Source organism: Erpetoichthys calabaricus, chromosome 6 (assembly GCF_900747795.2).
Source record: "Erpetoichthys calabaricus chromosome 6, fErpCal1.3, whole genome shotgun sequence".
In the NCBI taxonomy this organism is placed as follows: Eukaryota; Metazoa; Chordata; class Cladistia; order Polypteriformes; family Polypteridae; genus Erpetoichthys; species Erpetoichthys calabaricus.
In genome coordinates, this window is record NC_041399.2 from 43,916,053 (window position 1) to 43,928,169 (window position 12,117).

A 12,117-nucleotide genomic window follows, 5' to 3' on the forward strand; every position below is an offset into this window, starting at 1 on the left:
ATGAGTTTTTAGTCCATCACAGTGCATACTCAAGGATATGCCCACAGAATTTGAGTGGTCAATCAAACTAACCCTCTTGTCTATTGGAATGGGAGAATAAAACAAAATATCTGGAGAAATGATGAGAACATGCAAACTCCACAAAGGCAGTGACCAGGCAAGGATCAGAACCCAGTCTCTTTTGAATGTTCTAAGTTGTATATGTTATAATCAGTAAGGTATAACCCAGGGGTGGGCAGTGTCGGTCCTGGAGGGTCGCAGTAACTGCAGATTTTCATTCCACCCCAACTGCTTACTTAGAAATCAATCCTTGCCAATCTCAGACCTTATTTAATTTTATGGCTTGTTAGTCTGTAATGATAGGTTTTTATATTGCAGATTGTTTCCTTTCCAATGATATCATTCAAATGATTTGAAGCCTGTCACATTTTTCTCTTAAGCATTTAATTAAACCAAATAGTGCATGATGAATCCACACAGGCGTAAATAGAAACACGTTAGGTGGAGAACTGATGGCTTCTTTGTCATTCACATCTTATTGTTAATAAGGACCAGTTAAAAACAGGGAATGCAGCCGTTTAAGACTGAAATAAGCAATTCACGGTGGGGAACCTTAGTAAGCGAGACTTGAAGCATCAAAATGTCACTTGAGCAATAAGTGCTTCATCGGCAATAATTGACTTCTCATTAAGAAACTGAGTTGGAACAGAAACCTGAAGCCACTGCAACCCTCCAGGACCAACATTGCCCACCCCTGGTAGAACCATTCACAAGACGCAGTGGACCATGGCTTAGGGGGCCTTTCCTGGAATAATAAAAATATCTGCAAATGCCTGCTGAAAATGATAATGTGCTCAGAAACCCTTACAGTAAAAGGCCCACCGCTTTAGATATTGTAAAGCTTTGTGCAGCCCTTCTCTTTAATATAATATAATTTTCCCACTTAACTGAATTCAGTGTTGCTGGCAGTACTGAAGGCAACAGCCCTGAGCCCACTGATGCACGCACTCACACAGGTCCAGTTTAGATTCGTCAACTAACCTAAGCTGCATGCTTGTGGGATGTGATAGTAAAACAATAGCATCTGGAGGAACACCCTGACAAAAAATAAATAAAAACTGGCCAGGCTAATTCCTGTTTACATATCTGTTTACCAGTGGGGGACACCACACAACACTTGAGGAAGCCACGCATTGTTTGCTCCTGGAGGCTCAGCTTTCATTACATCCTTGATGCCACCTCCACCAGTTTAAAGGGGGAGTATGGGTCACGAGCGGATAGATCAATCCATTAACAAATACGTGATAGTGTTGTTGTTGTTTGTTATAATAAAACAAACTTCACCTAACAAAGACACCAAATTACTAAAGAAGGTTGAAGTTTTACTAAAATCAAAATCACAATGTCTACAACTACACGGACAAAATCAAACACGGAGTTACTAATCAAGTGACTGTAAAAAATGGTTTATTTCTTTGCAACACATACCCAGTTTGAACCTGGGTTCCTGGTGAGTCCAAAAGAAAAATGGAGAGTAAATAGCTAATTGCTAGTGAAATGTTTTTTAGGGGATAGGGATATGGAAAATCTAAAGAGAAGTCCTAGTTTAGGAGAAGCAGGGACTAAAGGATTAAATAAACTTTTGCTTAAAGTTTTTAGACCATGACCCGAAATTTCTACTAAAATCCTTTTATTAATTTAAACACAGAGCCCACCCTTTATTTTTTATGTAAACTACAGGGCTTAACCCCCTGCTCACATCGCTCGCCAACCCCTGTGCCTGCACTAAATGCTTGCCTCTTTGTGATTCAGTCGCTCGCGTTTGGGGATGAAAACAGATTTTTATTTTCATGGGAATTGTTACATATGCATAATAGAACTATTTTACATTACAGCAAGTAATTAACCATATTAAAAAAAGTAAAATGTAATAATTTGAAAGTAAATTATGTTTCATGTTGTGTTTGAGTTATTCATTGATAATACGATTTCGTTCTGTTTGGCTTTGAAGTTAACACGGAAATACTTTTAAAACTTACACTTTTACTGTACAACTTCAGTCAAAACAATTATTTGAATTAAATGTTCATCAATATTGCATTGAATTTTGATTCTGTGTTTAGACTTTCATTGTGACAACGCAACGTATAACTGCCCGTGATTGAATTTAGTTTCTTTCTCTCTATTAAATAAAACGACTTTTTTGAATGTTTGGCTCTGAGTTTTGTTAATTGTCTTTGTAAAAGCTATTCTAACGGGAAACTGTTAACATTTTAATACGAATGGCATATTACGATCTCCTTTGTTGTGTAATGTTATCTGCAGAAGATGTACTACATTACCTTTCTTGGGTACATCCTTCTTTCTACAGTAATTCGTGCAGTGGAAGACCTGACGCTGTTAACGGTTGTAGTTATTCTTTGGGATATTGTAAGTTGATGTTTTCATCTTCCGCACGATCACTACCAACTGTTTCAGCATAGTCTACTGATATGCATTTAACCAATGGTGTTTTGGTGTTAATTCGTTTGATTTTCGTTTCTCGCTGCTAGGATTTCCCATGTACTCATTTTTTCTGTTGCTAACCTTTCGTGATGAAAGGTGACCCTACCAAACATTAAACATTTCCGCTTTTTCAACATATTAGGTTTTTCAAAGCAAAGAGAGTTAACTTCATATGCAAATAACCCTTCCCAGAATGACATGGTGCTTTGTCAAGCAATGGTTCTACAAGGTACTAAAAAACCCAGTAAAGATCCATAAAGAATCATTAATTTTAAGAGTGTAGTGTGGTAGACAGAAGTACTTTTGGAAGATTCATAACTTGATTTTTTACTATAGTTGGGTGTACAGCAATGGATGATGAACTTCTTGCTGTAACTTTTTTAAAGTTCCAATGTTGTAATTTCCACCACTGTACATGGCTCCACCACCATAGCTACATATGTATCACAATTTATAAAAATGGTGCCTTTTTTGAAATAAAATAGTGTACTGATGTTCAAAGTAAATGGAAAACAACAATACTGCTACCACCCAAAGGTCTTATATCCCTGTCTTCCTGGTGGGGTTGCTGACCCATTAACCCATGTCAGAATTCCACGAAGAAATCTCTTCTCTCACCTCCTATCTCTCTCTTTCTCAAACTCACTCTCTTGTACTCTGTCTAGCCTTGCTTCTTTTCCACCAGTGAACCTTTGTCACAAAAAACTTCACCTTTCTGGACTGAACAAGTCACTGACCTGAGGAGATTTTAAATTCCCGTCAATCCTGAAATGATCTCTGTGGCTAGTGCTGGTCTGTAAAGTGTAACAAGCACCAAGCCACAGTGCCATAGAAACCTTAAACCATTGAAACTCTGAGTCCTCCTTACAGGGCTTGGGATTGTTTTACTGCCCTGCTGAAAAACCTTCAGACATCTGGACTATTTCACTGGAAGAACATAAGCCACTGTGACGATATGGGTTCTGCTTCATGCTCCCATCTCTCTTTCGGGGGCCTCTTGAACCCAAACATCATTGGTAATGTAACCGAATGAGCTGGACAATGAGGACACCAAACAAAGCAAGGGGATGGTGCAAAATGTGCAAGTGCTTTTATTAAAAACAGTCAAAACCAAAGTGTTCGAAACAATAGTGTAGTCCACAAAAAGATAAAATTCCCAAATGGTTAAAGCAAGGCTAAAACGAGATTAAAATCCAGCAGCAGACAGTAGGGTCCCACCAGCCAAACACAGCTCCTTTCCAGTCTCTCCAGCTCACCTAAGGCTTGCTCAGCTAGAGAGACATCAGCCGCTGCAGTCCTCACACTACAGACCCCCATTTTGGCTGCCTCCACTGGCATCTGCCAGACCTCTCGGGGTCATTTGTCCTCCCATCTTCCTTCTCGCACACGCAGTCGGCCCTCGGATCCCTAGGGTGGATTCCACCTTGATGGAGCCCACTCTTACACTTAGTGAGTGGGAGCGATCGGTCCCTCGAACGCCGATCCTTTGCTCCTCAGGGGACCCCTGACCGCACTGACCTCCCTCTTTCAGCTGGCTAGCTCGTCCACTCTTTCACTGCCCAATGCTGCTCTCGTTCTCAAAGCTTTTCCCATTCTTTTGTCTCTTTTTCCCTCCCTTTTTTCCTTCTTGTCCCTCTGAGTCAGCCCGTACATAAACGGCTCTGTGGACGCAATGTCTCCATCGCGCACTGCAGGAAGCCGATTAAGCAATTTGAGAATAATCACACCCTCACGTGCAGGTGCGACTCGCCCCAATTACCTCATCAACTCCTCGCAGCTGCCTGATCGTGCCCAAGGAGACTGACATGGCGATAATGGATTATTTAAAATCTGGCCATTCTTTTGAAGCGGCGTACCCACATACCACAGCCATCAGGCTCATGGCTAACTATTGGCCTCCTGCTAGTTCTTCCTGAACTCACATTTAAAGGGGAAGTATCATTCTACTCAGGACGGTGATTAATTCACTAATATGTGCTTCACTCTGTTGACCCATTATTTTGGCCTTCTATAACACTTCCTGACTTTAGTTTCCAAATAGATCTCCTTTCCCTTGGTGCCTTGCACTTGTCCTTCCTGGGTATCCAGTAAGCTTAATGAGTGTACAGCTCCTTCCAGGGCTCCTTCTCTCACCTTGTCATGATGACGTGTATTGCCACTGCATGTGAGGGGTCTTCTCTCTCTCTCCTAGGACCATCTTAGTCACTGTCCCGGTGTTATGGCATTTTCTATGTGGTAAAACCCACCACAATATATTGTATAAATGGTGCAATAAATTCCATCATTTCATTTGCTCTCGATTAATACCATATGCTGATTTATTTCCCATCTTTTCTGACTGATATCAGTACCTTAGAGCCATGCTGCTTGTAATGCATACCAAGGGACTGAGCTGTACAACTGTTTTGTCCTCATTCACCCTGAATGCTTCTTGCAGCAGTGAAGCGATGTGTTGACTTTGTGTTTTCCTTCTTTTTTTTTCTAGCAGCTTGCTGCTTGTCATTGACAATACGCTGAAATAATCTCAAAATTGTTATGTTTATTTTCAGAAATTCGAATCAGTGTTCAACGAAGTGGAAAGGAACTGGCAAATGGTAATGATAATTTGACTCTGACAAACAGTAATTCCATTCATTTACTGTTAAGCACAGCCTAGCTGCATACATGCCATCTTGACAATGTAGAGATTTATTTGATTTATGAGCAGCTGAGTTTAAATTCTCATAAAGCTCACTCTGTGCAGTATGTGTGCATATGGCTCTGTCACTCAGGTTTAGGGACAGAAGATGATGTGCCTTCAACTTGTCTTTTATGATTTCTGAAACAGAGGGCGACTGGAAGGTTACAGTTGTGACCGGAGATTTCCCTTCTGCGGCCACAGAAGCTACTGTCTTTCTTTTTGTTTATGGCAACAAAGGTGAATCGGGCCCAATCATCCTGGGATCTGGGAAGCATCAACTTTTTAATCCAAATAGTGCAGACACATTCCAGGTATTAAAAAAGTTTTGTTTTCCACTACCATACAGGTATACAATATCTGGCCAATGTTTGGACAGCTTTTAGAAGGCTACATGGTTTGTACATAAGAAATGCTGGTGGTTTTGTGATTGCAAAATAGATTTTAAATTGCATTAATAATATAACATGTAAACTTTTAACAATGTTCTTCCTGTTTATACTTCAATGGTAACATCCACCTTAATAAAAGGACAAGTGCCTGTGTGTCAATACGGTTGCTAGATCACTGTTATATGCCATTTGGTATGGGATTCATAAAAGCACTGTTGGTTATTACTTTATGCATTATAAAATACGTTCTAATAGATTTGGAGTCTTCAACTCCATTCCTAGAGTGCTACTGTAGCTGCAGATTTTCAGTCAAATCTTTTTCTTAATTAATGACCGTTTTTTGCTACTAATTAACTCTTTTGGCTTAAATTTAATTGACTTTTTATTTAAGACTCAGGCCCCGCAATTATTTCTTTTTTCTTTAATTAGCAGCCAAACAATAATGAGATACAAAACGAGCCAATACATAACCAGCAAAGCTGTGTCCATCATGCAATATCTGCGGATAAAGAAAAGTGAAGGTCTCGGTAATGTTGATCTGCACAGGGTTAGGGTTAGGGTTAATATGACAGTATTCGTAGAAAAAAGATAATCCGCAGTACTGGAAATGTCTGCTGTGGCAGAGTGAGAGCACCAACAAGCCATGGAATTAAATAACGGGTTTAAATAACAACAAGAATTGGAGTCTAATTAAAAACTGGCTGGAGTGATATTGGTTGGAGTTTAAGGACACAACTTAGCTGGTCATCTTTTGACTTACGTCACAACTCTCTTCTGTTTGGGTGCCATTTATGGTTAGGATGAAGACCTGCTCTAGTAGATCCCTGCAATGGATGGTGCACTGCAAACTTAAATTTCAACTTGTCTGAGACGGTTAGCACAGCTAGTATACTATGTTTTATAAGGGCATTTACAGAAAAAATGGGGTTCAGGAATTATTGTCCCCTTTATCCCATCCATCCATTGTTTAAACATGTCACCTCCACTGACAGATGTTGGTGAGCCAGGACTAATGCTGGCTAAACCAGAAGCAGAACAGTAATTAACTCTGGAATTGGACCACCATTTGTCACAGAGCACACTTACACATACTGCACCAGTTTGGAGGCACTCATTAACCGGCTGAATGCTAAATACGAGTTAACTCATACTGCAGTAGGCGATCTGTAGACGGACACCACGGACGAGTTATCTTGTAAAGAGTCTTTGAGGCTATAGCGCAAAATGTGAGCATATTCATATGTAACACATGTAAATAGAGGATATATGGTGTCTAAAATAAGAATGAGAAATCACTGTGATATCCTGCATCAGTCTATTTTCATTTGAACCAGCATTAATTTGAATGATTTCTAATTTGCATTCATTACTTCATAATTATGAATTGTATTAGATGGATAACAAGGTGGGTAGATGGATATTATGGTGGTGTAAAATTACAATAAAGTTCATTTAAAACAGATTTGCTCAAAAGCAGTCCAGTAAGAAGTAAACTATAGTCTCTGCACATGACCCAATAAACCTATATAATTACAGCATGAAAATATTTAAAATATTAGAAATATATAAGCTAAAATACACTATAAGCATTAAGGAATATTAACGCGTTATGAGATACTCACTTTGGAACCAGGCAAATATGTACATATTTTTTCGTACTTGACACCCCACAGGCAGCACAGAGAACAACTGTACTACAACAGAGTGGTGATTATAGTTCTACAATTTCAATGTACATTTTTATTACCAGAATATTGAAAGGCACAATGAGCTTATAAGGCTTTCTGATTATCCTTCTCCCCTATAAAACTATGATACAAGCAGAAACCCACACAAGATCAGATCTGCAGAACATCATCCACTGGGATTAAACTAAGTGAATGCCATTCCTCCAGATTGCCATTTTAATTAACTTATATAATGTCTTCTGTACAAGACTGTTAAAATCAATACTTGGAAAGACTTACTGCTGAATATCACTAACAGTCTCAGAAAGCTTCTGTTTCTTTAAGCTTTATCTAACCATATGTACTGTTTTCTCTACCCAGGTTAACCTTAAAAACCTCGGAGAGCTTTACAAAATCCGTATAGGCCATGATAACAGTGGGGAATCCCCTGGGTGGTTCTTAGAGGAGGTTATTCTGCAAGAAATATTGACAGAAAAAGAGCTCATCCTTCCTGTCAAAGAGTGGTTAGATGAAGAAAAAGGATCTGGAGATGTATGGAAGGAGCTGGCCATTCCACGTGGTATGAAGAATGCTCTAGCAGGTATTGTCCATCCAGCACGCTATATATCAGCAACTTGCTGAAAATAACAGTTTACTACAGTGTTGGCAAAATCTGGTAGTTATAAAATAGAGATTTGCCTCTCCAGCACGCATATACATACTGTAAATTTATATATACAGTCTAATATACATATTTATAATCTTTTATATATCTGTGTATTTATATATATATATATATATATATATATATAAAATGTGTGTGGGGCGGCACGGTGGCGCAGTGAGTAGCGCTGCTGCCTCGCAGTTGAGAGACCTGGGGACCCGGGTTCGCTTCCCAGGTCCTTCCTGCGTGGAGTTTGCATGTTCTCCCCGTGTCTGCGTGGGTTTCCTCCGGGCGCTCCGGTTTCCTCCCACAGTCCAAAGACATACAGGTTAGGTGGATTGGCGATTCTAACTTGGCCCTAGTGTGTGCTTGGTGTGTGGGTGTGTTTGTGTGTGTCCTGCAGTGGGTTGGCACCCTGCCCAGGATTGGTTCCCTGCCTTGTGCCCTGTGTTGGCTGGGATTGGCCCCAGCAGACCCCTGTGACCCTGTGTTCGTTTTCAGCGGGTTGGAAAATGGATGGATGGATATATATGTGTGTGTGCATGTGCATGTTTGTGTGCATGTATATATATATTTATATATAGATACATATATATATATATATATACAGTATGTGTGTATGTATACAGTATATATATATATATATATATATATATATATATATTGTCACACACATGCGCATGGGAGGCAGCTAAAGAGCTTGAATGAGGGTAATTTCTGAGCCAGACTGGGATGTGGCAGACTGCGATAGATTCTTTTTCTCGCTTTTCTGCAGACCGTTCACGGTAAATTCCACCTGGCCCTATTGATGTCATTTTCGGGCCCGAGCCAATGGATGAAGACCCTTCCAGTCCCAGCCCCTTTGACGTCACTTCCTATACTGGCTTTTAAAAGCCTCCACCTTTCTCCTATCCCCATGCAGGTTCAGATCCTGATGACTACGCCACTGTCACAAATTCGACAAAGAGCCATAACAACGTTTGTGGCAGCCACCCGTATATTATTTCCTGGCTGCAGAATTGAAATAAGTTGTGGCACTGATGTGCACAAATAGGAGTCCAAAACAGAACTGAGAGGATAGGGGAAAGGTGGAGGCTTTTAAAGGCCAGTATAGGAAGTGACGTCAAAGGTACCAGGACTGGAAATGACATCACAGGGGCTGGAACCGGAAGGGTCTTCATCCAAAGGTTTGGACCCGGAAGTGACAGGCGGAATTTCCCATGAACGGTCTGCAGAAAAGCGAGAAAAAAAGTCAGTGCAATTACCCTCAATCAAGCCCTTTAGCTGCCTCCCATGCACATGTGTGTGACAATACATATATATATATATATATAAGTTTGTATGTTTATTTTGTTTATTTTTTGAAATTGTAACTACATCATTTAATAGAATATTATGTTTTTCTTTTAAAAGTTGTGGTCTACCAGGTTCATATTTACACTGGAGCCAAGCCAGGGGCAGAAACTGACAGTTCAGTTTACATGAACTTGATTGGAACTCGAGGAGACACTGGAAAGAGGAGACTCCACAGATCTGTCAACCAAAAAGTAAAGTTTCAGCAAGGACAGGTAAATATTACCAAGGGGGTGAGCCATACACCTGGTTTTATGATCTGGCACCTCCTTTAATTATAATAAATGCATATGTAATTTTAAAGTACTGTAGCACTAAAATAAAGCTTATTTGTAGATACTACCTAACAATGTATGACATTTTCATCCTTTTGCAGGCAACAAGAGCCTGTAAAAAGTTTCCTTCAACATTCTGATGCTTTCTCAAAACAATGAGTTAGGACTTAAAGGAGGCCCCCTCATGAGTTGAGATTGAGTTCTCATGTACTCTCTGTGCTGACACACAGTCTGGCCTTGTTTCCTAATCCCAGCCACATGCATATTTGCTTGTGTTAGTGTGTACTGAATGACATAGTGCCCTCCCTTCTGGCTTTGGTTCCTGCCATGCTGCCTATGTCCAAAACAGTCTGCATTGCTTGGAATAGTCATAAGCCCAAGATGACCCTGCACTGAATAAAGCAGATTAAGGAAATGGATGGATAGAATAACAAAGATTGGCATATAACAGCAAGGAACTTAATTCTGTTTGTATGATACAAGAACTTGTTTCAAAAGGTAATCATTAAGGAGGATTCACAGAGCGCTTCAATATGAAAGATAGTATGAAGCTATAAATAATGGGATGAGCCACCAAAAATACAATCAAACCTGATACTTTAATTAAAAAAAAACAAAGATGTGTAGAATTACCATACCTACCAATACATAAGCCAGGAATTAATTTTATTGGGGAGGCAGTACACAAATCACAATTCAGCCCATCATCATAACAGTTGGAACTGTCATAAAATATATTAGGTGCAAATCAGAAAAGAGGTAAACCTGTCATAATGCTGTTCCTCTCTGTCAGTAGCGTGACATAAGATATGAGATTGTGACTACACTGCTGCCTTGCGCCCTGTGTTGGCTGGGATTGGCTCCAGCAGACCCCCGTGACCCTGTGTTAGGATATAGCGGGTTGGACGATGACTGACTGACTACACTGCTACTTTAGCACTATGAAAAAAAATGTAATTAAATGAATCTGTTAGAATGACAGATATAAAGAAAAAACATGGTGTTAAGAGGATGAAAGGACAAAAAGAGGTTCAGGTTAAACCCCGTTAATATCTAGAACTCTTTTTAAAGTAATGAAAGAAAAAGATCTAAAGACTAAGTGACCACAACCACAGTCAGGTGCAGTTGTTTTCTACCAGTCTGTTGCTTCTAAATAGGATCAGCAACGCATTCAGTTGCAACTCCATAAATAAAGTACACTTCTCATTGTTGGCAATTTTATCTATAGTTTAATATCTAGAAGAGGCAGTACATCTCTGGATGTAGGGGAAGTGACATTCGTTAGCTTTGTGACTGTAGAGGAAAGAGAAGAAAAGGTTAGCAATTGTACCTTCTCTTGGCATGGGGTGGTATCACTTAACTTAGTGAAAGGTGTCCCCTAAGCCCTTCTAACTGCTACTGTGTGTGTATATATAATATAATATAATATAATATAATATAATATAATATAATATAATATAATATAATATAATATAATATAATATAATATAATATGTATTTTTTTTTATCAGATTGATATTTTCAACATTGAAGCAGTTTCTCTGGGACAACTGAAAAAGGTCATCATCGGACATGCAGGGGGTGGCCCAGGTAATGTGCAGTAAATAACTTTGCACTCCTTGATTAATATTGTCATAAAGCCAAAACACTGTGTGTAACTCTTCAGCATCTAAGATACTAGAAGAACCTAAAAGAACCTTAAACCCTGTCCTAAAAGAATCTTAAAACATGTGAAGGTCTGTAAGTGCTAACATGCTTCCGTATGCTGTATGGTGAGGGGGGCAATGCTACAGTTTTGAGTGATGGTACCTCACTGCTCCATAGTATTGTGACAACTTCGAAGCTGGGCATTGCCTGTGTGGATTAAGCATGTTCTCCCTGTTTCTACAAAGGTTTTTTTTTAATGTAATTGTCACATCTGTTATGCATTTTGAGTGTATGTTTGTGAGTGTGCCCTATGATGGACCTGTGCCTGTTCATCTCTGCCTTCTGAAATGGGTAAATAAAGTGAATTCTGTGATGCAAGTGGCCTCTCAATGGATTGCAATTCCGTAATGACTTGCATGCAACTTTTAATTTGAAACAATGGGTGTTTGTGTGATAATGTGCTCCATTTGGCTGCTAGTTATCTTGGCATTTCTGCTCTGTGAATGGTTTATAAACATGGGCCTCCTTTTTCACTATCTGTTATACTGTGTGTTGTGGTCATCTGAGGTACATCAGAGACAAACAAAAGAAGAATTTTGGGGTGGCAACCCAGCCCTTCCCATTTATTCTTAGTCCTTTAAACAAAAACAGACACACAATGGTGAAAAAATTAAAACAAAAAATTTGCCAGATAATGTGACGGGCCGACATTAATCCAGTCCAACCGTTGGGTCGATCAATATGGAGTTGCTTCGCTCAGGTTGTCTCCTTCTGGGCGGTAGCCCTTTTAAATCCTACGGACTGGAAGGGTTGGAGTCAGTTGCTCTCACTGGATGGTTTCTCACAACTGTGGAGGAAGAAAATTATAAGACAATTAGCAGCAGTGCACCCTCTCGGCCCGGGGGGAAGAAATTGAATGGTGATCCTCAGGCACGCA

At 39.7% G+C, this 12,117-nt stretch overlaps 1 protein-coding gene across 1 annotated transcript in view; it reads left to right on the forward strand.

Moving 5' to 3' along the window:
- LOC114653043 (lipoxygenase homology domain-containing protein 1-like) overlaps positions 1 to 12,117 on the forward strand; it is a 394,200-nt gene that overhangs the window by 100,997 nt on the left and 281,086 nt on the right. The window contains 5 exon segments of the mRNA XM_051929357.1: positions 5,055 to 5,099; positions 5,333 to 5,496; positions 7,623 to 7,842; positions 9,319 to 9,473; positions 11,045 to 11,123. Coding sequence (XP_051785317.1) covers positions 5,055 to 5,099; positions 5,333 to 5,496; positions 7,623 to 7,842; positions 9,319 to 9,473; positions 11,045 to 11,123 — 663 coding nt within the window.